Source organism: Felis catus, chromosome C1 (assembly GCF_018350175.1).
Source record: "Felis catus isolate Fca126 chromosome C1, F.catus_Fca126_mat1.0, whole genome shotgun sequence".
NCBI classification, from domain to species: Eukaryota; Metazoa; Chordata; class Mammalia; order Carnivora; family Felidae; genus Felis; species Felis catus.
Genome location: NC_058375.1, coordinates 46,202,153 through 46,224,917, shown reverse-complemented (window position 1 = coordinate 46,224,917; position 22,765 = coordinate 46,202,153). Strand labels below are relative to the sequence as shown.

At 48.0% G+C, this 22,765-nt stretch overlaps 1 protein-coding gene across 2 annotated transcripts in view; it reads left to right on the top strand.

Annotated features, from left to right (window-relative positions):
• The window catches only part of C8B (complement C8 beta chain), a 54,645-nt gene that overhangs the window by 5,549 nt on the left and 26,331 nt on the right, over window positions 1-22,765 (top strand). For both annotated transcript variants that reach the window (XM_019837086.3, XM_003990136.5), the window contains exons 2-9: window positions 940-1,096; window positions 4,358-4,499; window positions 6,068-6,209; window positions 8,493-8,625; window positions 11,011-11,208; window positions 14,701-14,941; window positions 16,816-16,944; window positions 19,878-20,041. In XM_019837086.3, the coding sequence (XP_019692645.2) occupies window positions 940-1,096; window positions 4,358-4,499; window positions 6,068-6,209; window positions 8,493-8,625; window positions 11,011-11,208; window positions 14,701-14,941; window positions 16,816-16,944; window positions 19,878-20,041 (1,306 nt within the window). The remainder of the gene's footprint in view (window positions 1-939; window positions 1,097-4,357; window positions 4,500-6,067; window positions 6,210-8,492; window positions 8,626-11,010; window positions 11,209-14,700; window positions 14,942-16,815; window positions 16,945-19,877; window positions 20,042-22,765) is intronic.

Sequence of the window (22,765 nt, the reverse complement as noted above, 5' to 3'; positions counted from 1 at the left end):
CACTGGAGCAACATCTCGTATACCTGCCCCCCCCCACTCCCCGCCATGTGCTCTCCCCTAGACATTGCCATGGTTCAAGTTCACATCGCTCATTGATGCTACTGCATGAGCCTCCTGCCTGCTTGTCCCACCTCCAGGCTCTCCTCACCCTGGCCCAGCCTCCACACTACAGTGACGTCCTAAGGCAAACTCTGGCCCTGGAGCCTGCGTGCTTACAAACCTTGCCTACTGGATGAGTCCCAAAGAGCTAAGATATGAGACATGTTTCTCTTCTCCTGTTCTAAGATAGACGTGAGCTCCAGAAGGCAGAACCTATGTTTTATATTTCCCTGTATCCCCTGTAGCACAGTACCCTGAATGTTGTTCGTTCTCAGCAAATGTTTCGTGCACTCTTAACATGGGAGAGTGCCTTAAAGACCATCTAGTCCAAACCTCTCCTTTTCCTGGGCATAACACAGAGGCCCCCAGTGAGGAAGGAATTGCTTCAAGTCGTACATCTAGCTGTGGTTGTATTCCCTGCTTATCTGTAGCAGTTTAGTGTTTATCAAGTACTCTCACGTGTACTTTCTCAGTGAATCCCAGGAATAGCCTTGGGAGGGAGGCATGATTCTCCCATTACATGGATGAGAAAAGTGGAACTCACACAGGTCGAAAAGGCAAGTCAGATCCCCCAGGTGCCAATGGACTGTCTTCTGCTCTTGAGTTCAGTACTCTTTCGACGATAGCTGGCCAAAATGGAAGGCACTTATGGGTGTTTGATAACTATTTGCTGGATGAATTAACCTATACTTGAATGAATAGCCTCACGCAAATGAGCAAATATATATATATATATATATATATATATATATATATATATAGAACGGATGGGTAGGTGGTTGTATGCATACTTAATTCTTTTTTGACACTTGATTCTGTTCTCTCATGATGGCCATTTAGAGGTGAAAGGCCACAGTCTCTTGAGTCAAATGCAGTCAATGAGAGCCTCGCCAAGAGCAGACACACACGGAATGTGGATGTCTCACTGATGCCTATTGATTGTGAACTTTCCAGCTGGTCCGCCTGGACCACGTGTGATCCCTGTCAGAAGAAAAGGGTAAGTACTCTGGCCTTGGGGGAGCTCTAAGCTTCCAGAAGCCCTAACTCTCAGCAAGAGTGGTGAAGGCACTGCTGACAGTGCCTGGCACATAGTAGGATCTCATTGAACGTTGGCTCACTTGATGAAGTCTGTTCCTCAGTGTTTCCAAGTAGTAGATCCTTTCTTCAACCTTCCGGCTACTTGCCTAGCATACTTATCCTTGCTCAGGTTAATAGCTTCCTAATCAGACTTCCTGCCTCCAAACTTGCTCTTTCAGTCTATCTTCATGGTACAACCAGGGGAGCTATTGAAAATGCAAGCGTGGCCTGTCTTTTCCCAGCTTGAAACCCGTTCAAAGTCTACACATGGCTCTTGAGATCAGATCCAGACTCACGGTCTTCAAGGCCCCCATGACGTTGACCTGGCCGACATCTCCATAAAGCATCCCCCACTCCGGCCCACAGAACACTTGTCTCTCTCTGACCATTTCACACTCTCTCTCTGCCTTTATTCATGCTGCTTTCGGAGGCTGGAGTGACCTTTCCCACTTGCATTGCTGGCGAACACCTACTCATTATTTGAAACTCTGCCTACAGGCTGCCTCTTTGGAGCCCTTCGTTGACTTCTCAGCCCTATGTGCTATTAGATAGCCAACCTTCCAACACCTGTAATAGCTCCCTGTTCTTCCTGTCATTTACTTTTCCTTAATTACTTACCTTTCCATTAAGTGGGAAGCTGTTGAAGGTTTATTCAATCCTATACCTACAATGTAGGCCAATTTCTGGAACATAACAAGAGCGCCATAGATAGGTATTGTTTGATTGTGTGATATTTTCTGGCACCTCCAGAAAGAAGGGAAGGCAGCAGTGGCACTTTCTGTTAGGCAAATAGGTAAACAGAGACTCAGAGCGGGCGGTTTGTCAGGTTCACCTAGCAGCAGATAAAGGCCTTGAATTTGGGCCGCTGGCTTCTTGTCTAGTGTTGTCCCACAAACAAACGAACGAACGAACAAATAAACAAACAAAAACCACCATAGTCCCTGCCGTATTTGTGCTTCAGGTTCCCCTGTCATACGAGGGCTGACGCGGGATCCCAGCTCTGAGAACAGCAGGTATGTGAGAGAAAAGAGAAAAGAAGAGGGCTGCCATTTCCCCAGCTCCTCAGGATATCAAAGCAGCCACGGGCTAAGACCCTAACGAGGCTGTAAAAGTGGACCCAGGACATTTACACAGTTAACTGGATCTTTGTGGAGAGCCAAGCAGGATCATTCAGTTCCCAAAGTGAGCTTTATTGCTGAAATTATCAGCATTGATCCAATTATCTGTACAATTGTTTCATCTGCAGCATAAACCAGGAAGACTCAGCATGAGCCAGCCAGCCAGCCAGCACTCTTCACTCAGAGTTTGTTACGCACTGGCCCTCAGTGGACATCATCACTCTCTGCAGGGTCACTGGCTGCAGGGTTATCAAAACCTTTCAACCGGAATTTTGAGATGCCTCTCTCCCATCATTTCCACACCCCTCAGTCCCATTTTGTCTTTGGTGCCTGGGGCTGGTCTTCTAACAATCTTCTTTGCAGACCTCATCCCTGTCCTGCCAGTCTCTGCCTTCCAGGACAAAAGACCCTCTGGGGTCCCATGCAAAGGAGCGTGGGTGAATGGTTGTCTGTATTTTTTTTTTTTTTTTGGCAGGGAGAGGTGGGGAGGGGTGTCCAGATGCCATACAAATAATAACTATGGTTGGTTAACATGTCATTCTGCAAAGGGGCTGCTACCCTGGCTTGTATGATTTCGTCGCACCAAACTCTTGCCTACAACTAGTATTTGGAAGCCACCCAGACGGGATCACTTTTCCCCCTATAATTGTTTCTCATTGACTCATAGTAAAATACTAAATCTAACCTGAGACCTGGGGGGCCCTCCCTTACTTGCCCCTGGCTATGTCTCCCTCCAGCTCTGGCCACCGCCCTCCTGTATTCTTCTCTGTGGCCAAGATGAACATCTTTTTGTTTTCTGGAACAAGGCACGCTCTCGCTAGTCTCTCAGGTTTGGTAGAGCAACTTTCTCCCCACAGATTACTCTTCTCTGCCCTCCTCACGCCGCCTCTTCCTGTTTGCCTGACATCTCGTTTCACCTTTGGAACCTCAGCTCGCTTGTCATTTACTGGCTCCCAAGTTTGTATCAGGGAGGCCTCTATCAATTCACAGAGCACTGTGTCCTTCCTCAATATGGCGGCCATCACACTGCGTTGTCCCTGCCTGGCGCTCACCATCACCACCCCACCATCTGCAGCGACCTCCTTGAGGGCAGGCCAGAGGGCACGATTATGATTAGAAACACACAAGCAAGCCCTTATGGAGTGAATAAGTCATGGGGATGGAGGTACAGCCTGGGGAATATAGTCAATGGTATTGTCATCTTGTAGTATGGTGCACTTGCGGTGAGCACAGCATAATGTACAGAGCTGTGGAATCACCGTGTTGTGCACCCTAAACTAACGTAACACTGTGTCACCTGTACTTCGATTAAAAAAGAACCAAGCAAGCATCAGTACCGACCTTGTTCAACATCGGGTGGCTCAGTGTTTTGGAAATCCAATATTTCTGGAATAAACGAATAGGAAGTTAGAGATAGAGGAATATTGCCTGGTAAAGATTAATAATAAAGAAAAATACCACTATATGTCAACCAATGGGAATTTAAAAGTGATAACAATAAAGAAAAATAAGCACAAGAAATTGTGTGCCTACTAGGTACCGGACAACATGAGATTTCATATTTAGATCCTCTATATAGTTGAAACTCCATAACCGTACATTTAGGTTAATTCATTACCCCTATTTCATAGGTTACCAAATTGAGATCACAGAGGTTAAGTAACGTGCCAACATCACATAACAAGAAAGTATCAGAGTCAGATGTGTCTCCAATGTGCTTGCTTTTTGATTTATAAGATAGTGAGCAAATGAGAATAATTGAATCAACCCATTGGAGTAATCAAGCTGAGAGACTGTGGTGTTGTGTTACTGAACTGGCCACATCAGTCTACTTAATACCTTTTGACTCTGAAGCCCCAGCTTTTCCCACATTCAGCAAATCTTTATTGATCACTGCAGCTGCAGAGATCAAAGGCCAGGTCTCTGCCCTCAGAGAGCTCAGAGTCTAGTTGAAATAGTCGAGCAAACAGGCACTTGCAACACGGACCCTTCAGTGAATATCCCTCAGTTCCCGAGGTCCCTGAGGCTCCGCCCTTGGTTCACCTTCCTCCTCTCTGCCACAGTACAGACATGCCTACTTGCTCCGGCCCTCTCAGTTCAATGGGGAGCCATGTAACTTCTCTGACAAGGAAGTTGAAGACTGTGTTACCAGCAGACCATGCAGAAGTCAAGTGCAATGTGAAGGCTTTGTGTGTGCACAGACAGGTATAAAGGGATGCAGGAGTGGGAGGGGATATCTAGCAAATGGGGTGATGGGGGCACTGGCCATTGCCTGCTGCTCAAGGTCAGGGTCATGGGTCAGGCCGGGAGCCCTCCTTGTCCTCTCTTCCCATGTATTATTTCACAAAAACAGCCCTATAAAATAGGCATCAATATTATCCCCATTTTGCAAATTAACAAATTAAGACTTGGGGACGTTACTTGCCCAAGATCAGAGGGATCAGAACTTGGGATCAGAAACCTCGAGCCAAGTCTCATTTTGACTTTGTGACCTAGGAGAAGTCACTTAGCCTTTCTGCATGTCGGTTCTCTTAACAGAAAATCGGAAGTGACATTAATACCTTACAAGCATACTAGAAGCATCAGGTGACACAGTGGGAATGAAAGCTCTTTGCAGACTCTGAGCCCTGCTGGCTCTCTCAGAGGCCTGGGGCTGAGGACAACATGGAAAGCCTACAGCCGTTCCATCGGGTGTTTAGACCACTTAACTCTGAAAAATGTTTGCAGAAGTAGCTCTTGACGTTTGCATTTCTGCATAACCAAGTATAGCGGAACCCCTAATGCATGAGAGTCAGTAAAAAGTTTTGATTAAAGGAATGAAGGGAGGAGCGTACAATACTCATCTACTGCAGAACTAAGTAAACACTTGTCTTTTCAACTCACATCTAGTTCATTCAAGCAAGCACATGTCTCTCTATTTTGCCACTTCCCCAGCAAACGTAAGAGTATTTTGACCCAAGATGATCTAGATGGGAATTGCAACCTCTCTACGTTCCCTGTGCCCATATGGACCGGGTGTGCTTCAGGATTTTTCAAGAAAAGGTTAGAGATTTTCAGAGCGATTTCCAGGGCTTATTGCAAATGCAAGAATTCTGTCTTATAAATCTGAAAGACTTTTATAGTGTGTCCATGGACTCATTATGGCCAGTGTTCCATGATTCCGACCAGAGCCATAATGGTCATTCAGGCAGGCTTTAGTTTAAGTGCCTTGTAAGAAACATTTGAAGACCAAATTGAATTCTTCTGCTTTTGATATTGGTTAAAAATGATCAGATGTCTCTAAGGAAACAGGGTCACCTGTCTTACAGGCTTAACCCCTAAGAATATACAAACAAGAAAGGGAGTCAAGTCAGAGGGGAAAGCATTCAAAGGAAGCAAAAGTGCCAACAGCCCTGGAAGGGAAGGGGAGATGACTTCCCTGTTTTAGAGACAAGACTGAGGCAGGTTAGGTAGCCCGTGGAAGGTCACACAGCTAGTGCTACCCACAGGACCCACCAAACCCACCTCTCCTCACCAGCCTCAGGGAGAGAAGTCTAGATTTGCCTCTGGTCTGGCCACTTCGACCCCGGCCATGTAGACACTTTCCTTTTCCCCACCCTTAATAACCTCCCCTCAAAGTGGGTTCAGAAATACAACACTGGCCTCTTTGGGGGAATAAAGTGTTGATGCCAGATAAAGGCCCAGCCAAATATCTGGCACGTAGTAGGTGCTCATCCCCGTTGTTTCCCTCTCGGCAGCCACGTGCCTAAGGGTAACACCCTTTCTCCTTCCAGGGAGGTGTGTAAACCGCAGGCTTCTCTGCAACGGGGACAACGACTGTGGAGACCAGTCAGATGAAGCCAACTGTAGGAGGATTTATAAAAAATGTCAGCATGAAATGGACCAGTACTGGGCAATTGGCCGTCTGGCCAGTGGGTGAGTTACTGCCCTTCTGTTGTGTAGGTGGGACGGCACAGAATTCAGTGAAATTCTGGAGGAGAGGAAGGGAGCTGATATTCACAGAGTGGCTCCTTTCTTCTTTTCCGAAAAAAGAGACATAGTGTAAGTGGATGCTTGTAGCTACTCTCTGAACACAGCTCCGGGGAGCTCCAGGGACATGTCCTGTGGCTAGACACGGGCCGTGCAGAGGGCTGGGTCAGGAACACTAGAGACGGAGCTGTGCTCGGAGACCACACGGGCCTCACACCAGGGCTGGGGGTGCATGTTTACTCAGCACCTGCCGTGTGACTGTGCTCCGTGCTTTCTCGGCATTACCTCTGAATCCTACTGACAACTTGTGGGGGAGGTTTAGCTGCTTCTCTAGCTCTAGGCCCCAGCATAGGGCCTGGCCCAGAGGGTAGGCTCCTAAGTAGTTAGTGAAAAAGTGGGTTTCTGAGGGCGCCTGGGTGGCTCGGTCGGTTATGCGTCCGACTTCAGCCCAGGTCATGATCTCACGGTCTGTGAGTTCGAGCCCCACGTTGGGCTCTGTGCTGACAGCTCAGAGCCTGGAGCCTGCTTCAGATTCTGTGTCTCCCCCTCTCTGACCCTCCCCCGTTCATGCTCTGTCTCTCTCTGTCTCAAAAATAAATAAACGTTAAAAAAAATAAAAATAAAAAAACAAAAAAAAATCAAATCTCACTCCCCAAAGGTTGTCATTAAGGAGAGAGACTTCTCACGCCAGGAAGACTTGCTCTCAGCACCACTTTATAAGCTGGTTATTATAGTCCCCGCCTCCTCAATAAGGAAACTGAGGTCTGCAAAAGTTAAGAGAGTTCCTAGGGGTCACAGGGCTAAGAGAGTGACCGAGTAGGCATTGCAAGCCAGCGGTAGAGCCAGACTGGACCCTGTAGGAGGGGACAGAATGACAGCTCGCTGGTCGTGGGACCTCCGGTGAGGCACGTATCTATGTGGGGCTTCAGTTTTGTCATCTGTAGCAGGCAGTGAATAATAACTTTCTCTCGAGTCCTGTGAGGATCAAATAAGCTAATATGATTATTGAGGACAAGTCAGTAGGCGGCAGCTTGTGTGGGGGAAGGACGCAGGCTGGCAGTGAGACCTTGGGCAGGTCAGTTACCCTCTGTGCCTTGCTTCCCTGCTCCGTAAAGTGGACATCATCACCCCGATAGCTATCTCAAGGATTAACCTTTTGAAGGATTACATGAGCCAATACGTGTAAATCGATAAGAAGAGTCACCTCCGCAAAGTGAGCACCACATTGCGTTGGTTAAAGAAAATAAACACTTAGGCGTTCTTATGATGCGTGGACCTCTGTCACAGGAAAGAGAGCCTATGACAATTCTGTTAGGAACAGAACCGAGGCCAGTGCACAGAGGCTAAGAGAACACAGAGCTCCTTTCAACAAGAAAAGAGCTTTCAGTAGTCGTCAGAGCTGGTCAGGAACGGAAGCCTGCCTTAGGAGGCAGTGAGAAATAAGGCTGCACACTGATTTTCATCCCTTCTAACTACACACAGTGATATCTACTGCCCAGGGATTGGGGGGGGGGGATGCTGTAGAAGGTGATCCGTATGTGGGGTCACACCCTGCTCTGTTTCTAGACATAGTCTAGACATAGTCTGTCTCAGCAAATGACAATTATTTGGTGTCTCGTGATGGAGATCATCCGGAAATTAAGAATAAATTTTCCTTGTCCCCATTTTACAGACGCAGAGACCAAGGTACAGAGAGGCGAGCTGGCTTGCCTGAGATCGCGTTACTAGTAAATGGCAGAGCAGGGATTTGACCCCAGGCATCTGACTCCAGAGTCTATTTTCTTATCTATTTTGCTAAACCATTCTCATAAGGTAACTGTGAAAATAGAGAACAGTAGCCACTTGAGGGGCAAGCAAGGGGTCTTCGGAGGGCCTCTAGCTTAGCATGGCAAATGCTAGTGAAGGCTTCCCACAAAGAAGATAAGGAAAAAAGAGATACAACAGCGAGTGGCTGGAATGGCATTCTGGGCACAGGGAACGGCACTGACACAACAGAGAAGGAGCAGAGTGGATTGGAAGAGGAACAAGCATCTCCCAGTGGCTGGGACTAGGTATAAGATTGTGGTCCGGAAGGGCCCCACAGGAAGCTGAAAAGCTGGTTTGGACCAGATACTCAGGTTCTTGGACACTGTACCCAGGAGCTTCGGTTCCACTCCTTAGGGTCTGCCAGCTGGGCTTACGTAAACTGATCACCCTAACCTCTTCCCCCTGTCCATGCCTTCCCTGCAGGATCAATCTGTTCACAAACAGCTTCGAGGGCCCCGTCCTCGATCACAGGTATTACGCCGGTGGATGCTCCCCCCATTACATACTGAACACGAGATTTAGGAAGCCATACAATGTGGAAACCTACACCCCACAGGTATGTGGCAGGCAGGAAGCCACTGCAGGGCAACGGGGGGAACGCACACTAAGGAGCCAGCGAGCACAGAGTCGAAGCCCAACCCTGTGAGCCGCTGAAGCAGCTTGGATGTGTTGCTGTTTTCTCTTCGAGCTTCAGTTCTTTTTTTTTTTTTTTTAATTTTTTTCATGTTTATTTATTTTTAAGAGAGAGAGAGAGAGAGAGAGAGAGAGAGAGAGAGAGAGAGACAGAGCATGAGCAGGCAGGGGAGGGGCAGAGAGAGAAGGAGACACAGAATCCGAAGCAGACTCCAGGCTCTGAGCTGTCAGCACAGAGCCTGATGTGGGGCTCGAACCCATGAACCATGAGATCATGACCTGAGCCGGAGTCAGGTGCTTACCTGGCTGAGCCACCCAGACACCCCACATTTTTTATTATTTTTAATCTAAATTTTAGTCAGTTAATATACACTGCAATATTGTAGAATTCATTGATTCATCACTTACATGTGACACCCAGTGCTCATCCCAACAAATGCACTCCTTAATACCCATCACCCATCTAGCCCATCCCCCCCCACCCACCTCCCTGTGTCAACCCATAGTTTGTGCTCTGTCATTAATTATGCAGTTCCAAGGGCTAGGTTACGACCTTTTCCTCCTCCTCCTCCTCCTCCTCCTCCCCTTCTTCTCTCCACGCGTACGTATTGGCTAAAAAAGAAAAAATAAAAATAAATGAGCCATAGACAAACACAACCTCCCCCACAGTGCCCACTGGTGCCCCTGGGGCCTCTACCTTCAAGGGAGGATCTCAGAGCAGCTGAGTTACCATCCCAGTTAAAATAGCCCCTGACCTGGCAGGACATACATTGTAAGTCTCTCTGCATAGCCAGTGCTTTTGGAGTGCTGTGTCAGGCCCTGTGTGGTGTTATATCCGTACAGACTCAATCCTCAGAACAAGTCCAATGGGAGGGACAAACATCGTCTCTATTTGACACATGAAGAAACTGAGGCAGGGGGGCCTGGGCGGCTCAGTCCATTAAGCGTCGACCCTTGATCTCAGCTCAGGTCATAATTTCACAGTTCGTGGGTTCAAGCCCTGCATCGGGTGCTGGGCTGACAGCACAGAGCCTGCTTGGGATTCTGTTTGTCTCCCTCTTTCCCTGCCCCTCCCCTGCTCGCTCGCTTTCTCTCTCTCTCTCTCTCTCTCTCAAAATAAATAAAAATGAACTTAAAAAAAAAAAAGAGGGGCATCTGGGTGGCTCAGTTGGTTAAGCATCCGACTTCGACTCAGGTCACGATCTCACAGTCCGTGAGTTCAAGCCCCATGTCAGGCTCTGGGCTGATGGCTCGGAGCCTGGAGCCTGCTTCCGATTCTGTGTCTCCCTCTCTCTCTGCCCCTCCCCCGTTCATGCTCTGTCGCTCTCTGTCTCAAAAATAAACATTAAAAAAAATTTTTTTTTGAAATAAAAAAAAAAGACATTGAGCCTACAGAGGTTCAGCCTGTTGTCGAAGGTTGCTCAACTAGAAAATGGCAGGGACGCGTTCCACCTCAGGCAACCTTACCCCAGGCCACAGTCGGACTCACCTCAGCTCCCTTCCTCAGCAGCTTAGTGTTACGGGATCTGCAGGCAACCAGAAGCCAATATGTGGGGGCAGAGACCATTGGGACTGGTCCCTCCAAGGACATCGAGGCAGTACCTTGGGCACAGAACGACGAGAACGGATTTTTGAGCAAACAGCTCTTCTAAGTTCTCCGGGAGGCACTTCCCTGCCCCTGTCACTTTGTCCCCACTGCGCCGCCTTTGACCACACCTCATCAGCTGTCAGCTGCTCTCCCCTTACAACCTTCTCACCAGCCTGTCTCTCTGACTCCAGATTCAGCCCTTCTAGTCCAACCGCCGTGCTGTCCCAAAATGATCTTCTGGAGGCTCAGCTACATCCATGTTGGCTCATCTTGGGTTGAGTCCAAATTTCGGACCAAGTAATACAGAAACCTCAGTGTTTTGATGACGGCACATGCCCTCACGACCCCTGTCCCTTCCCCTCACTGTTGCGTCTTCGTGGTCAGCTACCCTAGAATCCCTTTACTTCGTAGAGTACATCCTGTTCCTTTCCACCCGTGTGCCTTTGCCTAAGCCGAGTCCCCAGTCCAGAATGCCCCCCTGCATTTCTGCCAGTGGAAACCCAAATCACGCACCCACCTCTGAGTATCACCCACAGTCTGACTCTCCTACTGGATTAGGAGCCCTGGGGCTGGACACACAGTTGGCTCTGAGGTTCCTGTATCCAGAGGCTCCAGTTGAGAGCCCAGCACATGTGAAGAGTTCAGTGGGTACCTGTTGACTTGTACGGAACTGAGGTGAGTCAAAGCAAGTAAGAAACCTTTTCTTTTCTCTTCCCTTAGACCCAAGGCAAATACGAATTTGTGCTGACAGAATATGAGTCGTACTCAGATTTTGAACGTAGCATCACGGAGAGAGAAAAAAGCATGTCTAGTTCCGGCTTTGGTGTAAAAATACCGGGAATATTTGAAATTGGCATTAGCAGTGCGAGTGCTAACGGCAAACATTTTATTCGCAGAATCAAACGATTCTCTCACACCGTAAGTACCCTTTGCTGGCCTTCAGTTCCCATGCATCCATTTCGATTTTCATGCCCTGCTGTGTCTGTATTCCCCACTACTGCTAGGCCTAGCAACCAGCCTGTATTTCCATGGTCCTGAAAATCTGTTCACCAGAAAACAGGGTGGTCTTCCTTGAACTGACTTCTTAGAAAGGCCGGGCAGTGTGGCATATCATTATTTTCTTCTTTTATGTTTACATTCTCTCCTTTTCCAATGAGCTTTATCTCGTGGTTCTCACAAGATAAAGATCGCCTCTAGCGATCTAACTTCTGTCCTAAACATTCAGCTGAAGTTCCCCCTCCAGGATGTCACCCAAGACCCTTCTTGTCGGACGGCTTGGGCCCTCCGCTGGAGTCGGCCACACCATCATGCACCTGTTCCTCCCACTTGCTTTCTGCTCCTCATCACTTTCCTTCCTGGGGTCTAATCTCCCCACCTGTTCTTTATTTAATTCGTGGCCATCTTCTCTTCTTACCCTTCAGCTACCCCAGTTGACCTCTGTTCATTCTCCCTCCCCACCCTCCCCACCCCCCCCCCACCCCGCCACCAGGGCAAGCCACACACCTTCATTATTGCTTCTGACCTTTCTGTTACACTTTGTCCTGCACAGCACACTCTTATGGGCATCATTACCTGGATGCCTCGCTGACACTCCGAGCAGGCTCTTCCGCCTACATCTTCTGTGCTAAATAGCATCTGTTTCCTTCTGGTTTTCCAACCTAAGCCTTTCAGAATCCTGTTTCGCTGTCTTCTCATCTCCACATTTTTTTGGCCACCAGATCCTTCAGTGTCACATTCCAATATTTCTTAATCTAACTCTGATTACATCTTAAGTAGCCCGGACCCTTGCACCTCCTGCGTGGCCCCCGCCTTAGGGGTCTCCTGTCTCCCAACTTGCCCCTGAGATTTATGTGCTGCCAGAAAGACGTTTCCATGATACTAATCTAATCATGTCGCCTGTTCCCCCTGGCCCGTAAGATGAAGGTCAAAGCCCGTGAGTTGGTAGAAGAGGAGTAATTGGACTGGGAAGTATTGGGATATGATGTCGGAGAAGCAGGTGACAGGCAGCCTTGAGGAACCTTGAGTTCCCGAGCAAGGAAGGTGCATTCTATTCTCCCCACTAAGCGTTTTCAACTTGGGTGAAATGTGTTAGAAAATTAATCTGAGTGGAACCTGGAGACCAGGTCGTCTCTAATGATTCGTAGGAGGAGAAAGTGGTGAGGGGCTCAGAAAGGGCTCTGCTGCTGAAATACCAACCAGGAGAAAATGAGTAGTAAATGCTAATGGGTCTGTTACTGTCTTTGTTTGTCCTTCTAGGCTCTGAGCAACTTGGAGGCAGAGGCTGTTTCTTCCATCTTTAGACTTAGAATGGCACCTAGTAGGTGGTTAAGACTGAAATACAGTGATGGAGGGTGGTATTAATGAAAAGGATCATACTTTGTTGGGGAGAAACAAAGCCTGCTCCTGCTTAGCCCCTCCCTCCCTGCCTCCCTGACTCAAATATCCAGTGATAGCGTGCTTACAGTGTTCTGGGCACTATAGTAGGCTTGGGGTCCAGAGACAAATACAACCTGATTCTTGCCTTCGAGCTCACAGTCTAGGGGGAGAGGCAAACGTGTATGCAGTCAACTAATTCTTAATTTTTTTATATCAGTTGTAATGCAGCCCGGTTTGTGCTATAAAGGAAATATAGGCAAAGTGCAATGCAGTCCTGGAAAATGGTGTGTGTGTCTGGGAAATACAGGATGGTGTCACATAGGCAGCAACAGCTAAGGAGTACTGAAAATATTAGTAGATGCGTGTCGAGCCGAAAAGGGAGAGAAGAGCATTTAAGGCAAAAGGAACAGCAGGTGCAGAATTGTATTATGAAAAGAATAGATTTGGCAAACAGTGAGAAGTTGGATTAGGGCTGAAGTGTGGTGTGGGGGGCAGAAAGTGGTAAGGTATGGGGAGGAACACTTCACTACCAGGGGACAGGGTGTGAGTTCTTATATTCACCATAAGGGAATAGATTTTATTCAGGAGACAGTAGAGAGCCAATGCACGGTTTTGTTTTAAGCCCAGAGGGGCATTATGATAGAGGCATCCCTCAGAGCTATCGCGGGTTTAGCTCAAGAACACTACGATAAAGTGAATTCACAGTAAAGTGAGTCCTATGAATTTTTTGGTTTCCCTGTGCATACAAAAGTTATGTTTACGCTATAGTCTATTAAGCGTGCAGTAGCATTATGTCTAAAATAACAGTGTACATACCTTAACTAAAAATACTTTGTTACTAAAAATGCTGACCATCATGTGAGATTCCAGCAGGGTATAATCACTGATCACCATAACAAATATAATAGCAATGCAAAAGTTGAAGTATGCACGAATTACCAGAATGGGGCGCAGGCACACAAAGTGAGCCAATGCTATTGGAAAACGGTGCCAGTCGACTTGCTCAACGTAGGGTTGCCACAAGCCTTCAATTTCTAAAACTCACGGTGTCCATGAAGTGCCATAAAACAAGGCATGTCTGTAATACCATCAGGGTTTTAAGACGCCAGCTCTGATTGGAACATTGACGGCAGGCCAGGGAACGGAGGGAGATGAGCGGGAAGGTTTTATCCAAACCCGAGCAGGAAAAGAAACCTACAGTATTTAGACAAATCGTGAACAGAGCACTGCTTAGCTTGGAGGGGTAAGGAAGAAGGGAGAGTCATGAGTCTCTGGGGCAGAACTAGAATGAGGTGAGAGTAAGGATAGGAAACTCTCACCTCAGATTATTCTTGCACATCACCTCCCATCGCCATCTCTCAGCCTATCCCCCACACCAGGGGTCACCAGACTTTTTCTGTAAATGGCAAGATAGTAAGTACTTTAGGCCTTGTAAGACCATAGGGTCTCTGTCACAGGTGCTCAGCTTTGCCGTGGTAGGGTGACAGCAGCTATGGACAGCGCACGAACGACAGGGCTTGGCTGCCTCCTAAAAAAAGCTCTATTTATAACACCAGGCACCTGATGTGGCATGCAGGCTTGTAGCTGGCTGACTCTTGCCATGCGCTGTAATGCCTAGCCTTCCTAAGGCATCACTTTCACTCTTTCTTGAGCGGCCTTTCTTTGGAATTTAAAAAGCCCACACAAAGAGGCTGCCTTTGCAGGCAGGCAGACCCTGTATCCCACCAGAGTGGCCCCAAAGTGCTCCTGCTGCTCCCTGCCATCTCTGCTTCTGGCCACCTACCCTTCTCGTTCCTTCTTTGCCGCCGTAAGGAGGTGAGTTAAGAGCAGACTCTCCCAAGCTCAAAGGACGTCGGAATATTTATGAGAAATGAAAGCTTGTCAAAGAGACCGTCTTCCCCCAAGTATCCTAAAGGAATCATAAGAGTGACGACCCCAGGCCAGGAACATCGGATGGTATTTGTAAAGTTCATCCTCTCGTTCCAGATTCCTAACTTTAAAGGTCTGCTTTTCCCATGTTGGTATTTCATTTAGAAAAGCACATTTCTGCACGCGCGCTCTGACCTTGAAGTAGCACGTTACAAGCTGAAGCCCAGAAGCCTCATGCTCCATTACGAACTCCTTCAGAGAGTCAAGCTGCTGCCCCTGGAGTACAGTTACGGGGAGTACCGAGATCTCTTCCGTGATTTCGGGACCCACTACATCACAGAGGCCGTGCTGGGGGGCATTTACGAATACACACTCATTATGAACAAAGAGGCCATGGAGAGAGCAGGTACGCTGCCCAGGGGACTATGGCTCTCTCCTGCCGGGGCACACACGAACTCTGTGAGGTGGTGGGAGGAGAGTTACGGGCTTTGCTCCTAGTTCCCTTCTCCCTCCCTGGCTGTAGTGTCATTTGCAGATGTCTCCTTTTTATAACCTGTTAGTGGGTCCTCCTCCGCCCAGCCCTCTGTCTGGGCAGTCCTCTTTTCTACAACTATTTCCTCTAGACAACAGCATCCATGTCTCATGGCTTTAAATGTCTTCGATATGTGGAGAACTCCCAGTGTATGTTTCCCCCTGGATCTCTTCCCAGCACCCAAGAGCTCTCATCAGAATGTCCCCTTGACATCACCGTTTGGATGCCCAACAAACATCACGACCTTACCGTGTCCCGAAAGTCAGCTTTTGCTTTCCTTTGCCAAATTTGTGTCCTCCACCGTCATCCACATCTCAGAATGGTTTCACCATCCAACCAGTGGCTCAAGCCAAGAACCTAGGAGCCAACCTTGACTGTATTTTTTTCCTTCTCGTTGATTAGCAAGTCCCCTCAGTAACTTTGAGGCGAAACCCAAGATTCTGCACAAGCTTTGACATGACGTCATTGCTGCTGATCCGTAAGCCCCATTTTAAGTAGCAGGATCGCAGATTGTTACCACAGCCGCCTAACCAACATCCAACTCCTGATGCCCCTTGGCAATCTCTTCTCCCTGTGGATGTAATTACAGGACTTACCACCTGTAACCATCTGCAGGCCTAAGGTGTGATTCCTGCTTCCCGGTCCAGGGTTCTGGCACTTGCCACGTTAGGTGACCTGCCCTGGGTCACACCGTTCACAGTGGAGGACCCAGGGCTTGGTTATAAGGCCACTGCGCTTGCAAGAGGACACATGGTCTGTAACGTATGTAAATTTATGCCGGTGTGGCTTCATTCTCGCTAAGGCCAAGGATGCCTTCCTCCATACCACTGGTTTCCAGAGCACTTTTCTTATTTCCTCAAACTGCTTCCTGCAAAAGGATTCTGTTATCAAGCAAACTGGGGAAACATATAATGGATCCCACTTTTAGCATCCCACGAGGCTACTGCCATAAAATGACCTGTCCACCTCCTCTGATACAACGCTGGTCACACTTACTTGACCACGGAAGCACATTTTCTTATAATACTTACTATTGCAAAAATTACAAGAGATGGTATCATGAAATTCATATTTCCAGGAACATGCTTGGAGGGAAAATGGATAAACGCTTAACACCACTGGAGAACTCCGTAGTCAGGACTGCTCTCCTCTCCTTGCCTGGCCTCAACGTACCATGGAAGGTGCTGACCAAGTCACATCCAAGTTTGAGCAAGCCCAGGAGGAGAGCTTACCTTGGGGAGAATTAGGGAGAAACAAGTGGGGAATGAGGCAAAAACGAAGAAGAAATAAGAGAAATCGGCCCCTTCTCTTTGCCAGGTCCTAGACCAGACACTTTAAATATATCACCTCAATTAATTAATGAACTTGACCTCTCTACTCCAGCAAAGATTAAAGAAGAGTGGGTCAGGGGAAGGAGGACACACTACAGCAAACTGTACTTACTGGATCGACCCCTAGAGGCTCAGAAAACAACTCTGAGCACTTCCACTCTCAGAGGGAGGGCAGCAAAGACCCTCAGAGCCTTTGAGGACCCTGAAAGGGGAAGGTTCTGTCGCCCTCTCATGAGGCCTCCACCCTGATGTCATGGCTGCCCGCGTTGTTGGTCATCAGGCTGGCCACCCGTTGATTTGAACCTGAGTCACGTGACATGACATCCAGGAAGGGCAAGGCTTCTGGAATCGATGGCAGGAAAAGGTGACAGGGTGAATGACCTTTAGGCCATGGGCCTCTTTTCTTGCTTCCTTCAGATTACTCCCTTAAGGACGTCCAAGCCTGTGCCAAGAATGATTTCAAAATCGGTGCTGCCTTCGAGGAGGTCTACGTCAGTCTGGGTGTGTCCGTGGGCACATGCCAGGGTATTCTGAGGGAAATAAAAGGTAAGCGGCAGGGGCATGTGAAATCTGTGCTCATTATCTTTCCCTTCTTAGCATCCCCCCACACCGAATCTTTCTTCAAGCTAAAGACTGGATATCCTAAGGAATTTCAATTAAAATCCTAATTCACTCAGTAAAAACTTACCTAGCTCCTACTATGTGCTGGGCATACAAAAGTGAATGAAATTGTGTTCCCACCCTCGTGGCGCTCACATGAGGTGGGCAGACAATTAAAGAAGCAGTGGCACCAAAGCCAGTTTGGAGAATCAGGCCCGGCTTCCTAAAGGAGGGCACGTTGGAATTGTCACTCAGGGAGTAAAGCGGCAAGGTTGTTTTTAAGGCAGGAAAAAAATGACAATGGAAATTTACTCTGGGGGCCAGGAGCGGGCCTGGCTGGAGGCCGGGGGAGAAGGCGGGGGAGGCAGGGGAGGAGGCTGGTCCTGCCAAGACAATGGGTGGGGTAGAGTCTGGAGAAGCAGGCAAAGCCATAAATCATGTAGCGGGTCCGCACGGCAGGGGAGACCAGACTGGAGGGGGCAGGTATCAAAGCCAGGTGTCCGGGAGCAGGGAACCTGGAGGTCATTCCAGGGAGCTGGGAATCAACACAGCAAGTAGAGTAGGAAAGAGGGACCAGTCAGCAGGGCCCCAGGCCCCGGCCTCTGCTGCACCTCGAAGAGCAGTCCCCACCGACTCCACTTTACTGAGCTTGCACCGGGGATCGTACGTGGAGAAAGAGTTCCAACACCTGAAAGAAAACAAAATAAAACGACAAAAATGAACTGCTGGTCTAGAACCATCCCTTGCACTCTTGACTGATGTGTGATTGATATTGTTTATTTGCTCATTTTGGTGGGGCTGGGTTGGAAGATAGGTCCCATAAGGGAGACATGCACAGAACACAGGTGCTCTTTAATTTTTTTTTTTTAAGTTTATTATTGAGAGACAGAGACAGAGCATGAGCAGGGGAGAGGCAGAGAGAGGGGCAGACACAGAATCTGAAGCAGGCTCCAGGCTTCGAGCTGTCAGCACAGAGCCTGACGCGGGGCTCGAACTCACCAACCGTGATATCATGACCTGAGCTGAAGTCGGACGCTTAACCGACTGAACCACCCCGGTGCCCCTAGGTACTCTTTAAAGAAGACTCATAGGGAGCACCTTGGTGGCTCAGTTGGTTAACGTCCGACTCTTGATTCTCAGGTCGTGATCTCATGGTTTGTGGGATCAAGCCCCACATTGGGCTCTGCATTGACAGCACAGAACCTGCATGGGACTCTCTCTCCCTCTCTCTCTGCTCCTCTCCCATGTGCACATTCTCTCACTCTTGCTCTCTCTCTCTCTCTCTCACACACACACAAAAATAAATAAACTTAAAAAAATAAGGGGCGCCTGGGTGGCGCAGTCGGTTAAGCGTCCGACTTCAGCCAGGTCACGATCTCGCGGTCCGTGAGTTCGAGCCCCGCGTCAGGCTCTGGGCTGATGGCTTGGAGCCTGGAGCCTGTTTCCGATTCTGTGTTTCCCTCTCTCTCTGCCCCTCCCCCGTTCATGCTCTGTCTCTCTCTGTCCCAAAAATAAATAAAAAACGTTGAAAAAAACATTTTAAAAAAATAAATAAATAAATAAAAATAAAAAGGAGATTTGTAAAGTGATCCCTTGCACAGGTCACTAGATGGGATATTGGGCAGGACCCTCATCACCTGCCAACTCCTCCCTCCCTTTTGGAGACAACACCATCCTTGCTTCTGTGTTAAACACATCCTTCCTTTCTTAATAGTTTTACCACCAGGTGGATCACTAACCAATACGGCTCAGCGTTGCTTGTTTTTGAACTTTATACGGATGGAATATACTCTTTTCAGTTCTGGGTGGTGGTGGTGGTGTTTTCGTTCACTATCATGCGTGTATAACTACAGCTAGTTGCCATTGCTGCCTACTATTTTCATGTATGAATATAATACTTTGTCCGTTCCACTGTGGAATTTGAGTTATTTCCCGTTTCACGCAAGTGCAGTCGCTGCTGCTAGAGCATTCTTCTGTGCTTGTCTGGCACACGCATGCAACTATTTTGCAAGGAAGGCACCCGGGAGTAGAATTGTTGGGTTGTAGACCGTGTACTTTTTCTGGACTAGTGAATGCAAAGCTGTTTTCTAAAACGGTTGTGCCGCTTTCCCCCTACCAGCAGCATACAAGACTCCTTTCTATGGTGCACAGGGTTGCGGGCTCAAAGCTAAGTGGTCACTTGACACAGTTCTTTTGGCATGGGGTGAATGGACAAATTAGAATGGGAAGGACTCACTGATATGATTGAGGGCCTTCTGGGAAACTCTACCTAGATCAAAACAATAATCATATTATAGTAGACGCTCTTTAGTGGGTGTCTATCACACACAAAGCCCAGCTTTTACAAATTTTCCCGCCTCTGTTATCCCATACAAAGAAGAGATGTAGCTTAGAGCTTCAGCAAGGCTACCTGGATCAACGTTTTCACCCCTAGTGCCTGAGATTTCTTATCTGCAAAATGAGGATTATATAGTTCCTATTTCATTGTGAAGATTAAGTGAGTTAATGCAACACTTAGATTACTGGCTGACACATTAATGATCCATAACCTATCTCCCTATCAACCTATTTACGTATCTATGACCTATCAATCTCTCCATATCTATGAATATCCATCAGGTATCTATCTTCCATAGACTCAGTGACTGGCGTTTATAGATGTCCCCTCCTTATCCTGCCCCCAACTTGTGTCCTATTTGATTGGGTGAGTTGCCTTTTGCCCTTTGCGCCGTGACTTCTTTGCTGGCGGGATTGCATCTTGTCTACTGGCACCTCCAGGATGAGCTTAGTGAATATCATGGTAACTAGGTTGGGTTGCAGCAAATTCCAGGGTGCCGAAGTGGATCCCCTGACATGCCAGATCTCTGTGTCGATTCCAGACAGAAACAAGAGAGACACCATGGTGGATGATTTGGTGGTCCTTGTGCGAGGAGGGGCAAGTGAGCACATCACCGCCCTGGCGTATAAGGAGCTGCCGACCGCGGACCTGATGCAGGAGTGGGGAGACGCCGTGCAGTACAACCCAGACATCATCAAAATTAAGGTATATCTGGGGAGCTGCTCTCTCCACCCTTTCCTCTATTCAGTAAACAGCTTATGAGGGGCTACTAGGAGCCAGGCTGGGGGATACAGAGCTCAAGAAGACCCACACCCTAATCTCAAGGCACACACATTATAGTAGATAATGTATCTGGAGTGGACCGATTACAAAATAACTGTTGGGCACCAGCTGGAGACCCCTGACTCCCTCCCACTCAGGCCCCCAAGTTGCTAAAGGAAATCAACCATCAGCTTCTAGTTCCAGCCTTCTTAAATTGATACTGTTTCCATTTGGTCAGAGACTCTCTCCAGGCATTATTTGCGTATTTTAACATTCATTCAACCAACAAATAGTTGCTAACTTCCTGCAGAGTGAGAGGAACTAAGCCGCTGGAGGAGAGGCAGAGAGATGCAAGTGTGAAACATACACTCTGTGCTAACCGGTAAGACCCGGGCAGCCATGACCGTCGTACAGGACAGGGTAATACTTCACGGTGATCAGTGACGTTTTGAGCACCTACTATATTCTTGACACTCTGCCAGGGTCTTCGGGCACGTTATTGCATCTAATCCTCAAATTGCGTGTGCTTACCTCCGTTCTGTGGCTGATGAAAATCGAGGTCACAGAGGGAGCATCCATCTGTGGCTGCTCAAGAGTCTCTGTTAGGTCTGGGCCGGAGACTTTGACCTCTTCCCTCCCCTCCAGACTTTCCTGTGGGTTTGGTGAATAAAAACGAATGATCCCAACCAACCGTCACCCACACAAGAGCAGTTTTGCAACCTTAAACTAGGAGGACGTTTGCCAGAACAGGACTGTCATACACATCAGCAGTAGTAGGCCCTTGCCTGTGGGGACTTCTGCACAGGGTCCGTGCTCCATCTCGGGCCATCCTCTCCTTGCTGTTGTCTGTACACTCACTGGTTGTTTGGCATCCATTCCACCCCACCCCCGGGACCTAGTCTTGCCGCCAAGGAGGGGTGACGAGGGACCGGAGCTCTTCACGTGATGCTCTGCAGCTCCCAATCCTGGAAGTTGCCCAGTGTCTTAATTTATATGTCAAATGCATAGTTTCTGCAGAACAGAAGGCTGCCATTCAAATCCTGTCCTCTGCCGTTTTCAGTAGTGACACTTAGGGTACAGCTGCTGACACGCATCAAGGAGAATAAAGTCAGCTGTAGGTTGTAGGCAGCTCCAGAGAACTCTGGGGTTGGCTGATGGTGTGGTGACATTGCTTGGAATCACGGATGGGCATGGGAGTGAACAGAGCTCAGGGGAAAATAGATCCCTGGTCTTTACTTGTCACTTACACCTTACCTGAATTTTTTTTTTTTCCCCAAAAGCGAGAATTAATGGAGTTTTCCCTGGTCACCTACCTGAATGGGTTGGATGTGCCAGACCGGGCATTGGGAATGTCAAGTGTCAGGCATGTGATGTGATCTGGTGTGTGTGTGTGTGTGAAAAAGACAGAGAGAGGAAGGAAGAGAGGAAGACAGGTAGGGCAGGCCAGCATGCTAAGCATCTCAGGCCTGAACACGGTCTTAGGCATGCAGCACTTTACCAAAGGCACAGAGGCCCAGCATGTGTGTGATGTAGTAGAAAGTATCACACTGTCGGGTGTGTGGGCTGAAAGGCGGAAAAGGTGAAGGAAGCAGAGATGTTTTCGGGAGTTGGGGAGGTGAGGTTACTGAAGACTTTTAAGCCCTTCCTTTTGTAAGTCCCTGCTGTGAGTTGGAAACGTATGTTCTAGACATCCCACTCTTCCATGCACTCTTTCCAGCAAGAGAAAACTGCAGATGCCTCCACATTATCTCACAATAATTCTTCTCTGCAGAGTCAGCCCGCCAGGTAGTTAGAGCGGCGACTGTTTTCCAGGACGGCAGAAGCCACTAGACAGGCGATTCCTAGACAGAGTGTTGGCCAGGGGTCGCATGCATAAAGCATTCTTGAGGATCAAGACCTGAAACACGATTGGCGTAGGAGCCAGGTGGGCAGGGAAGAAGAACACCGAAGAGCCCCCTCGCCCTGTTCACTGATAGACTTTCGACCCAGAGAAACGGCTCTTTGCCCAGAGTTAACAAATAGCCGTGGACACAGAAAGAGAACTCCAAACGCAAAAGACTGAAATTACCTTCAAGATTCAGAAGACAAGCCTACATCTAAAAGTGGAAAAATAGAAGTGAATTTTGGAATGCATTTGCCTTTTTATCGTAAGCTTTAAGCAAATGAGGAATTCGGGAAAGAAAAAAGAGATGCTGAGATATTAGACACTCCTCAGATGAAAAAGGAAGTGGCTGACTACACGGAACCAAAGGCACAATAGCAGAGGAAAGCCTACGTTGGAGACTGTAAAGAACAGAATTGACACTGCAGAAAATTGAGTCAGTGATGTGGGAAGGCGCCATAAAACCGTTCTCATAATGTAGCAGCGAAAGGCAAAGAGATTAAAACAATGACGTAAAAGAAATATGATGGAAGAGAGTACAGAAGGAGAAATCTGAAACTCAAGGACTTCTTCCTGAGAAAGAGACAAGATTAAATTTGAAGATGGCATTCATCACGGACATAATAAGGGAAATGTCCCTGAGCTGATGTCACAAAATGCAGAACTCGTTGAAAAGTGGGCAAAAGTACTGAGAGCAAAACAATACAGAAACACATCCTGTGATGTGATTTTTTTTTTTTTAACTTTTAGAAACAAACCTATTCTAAAAAAAATAAAGGTGGTTC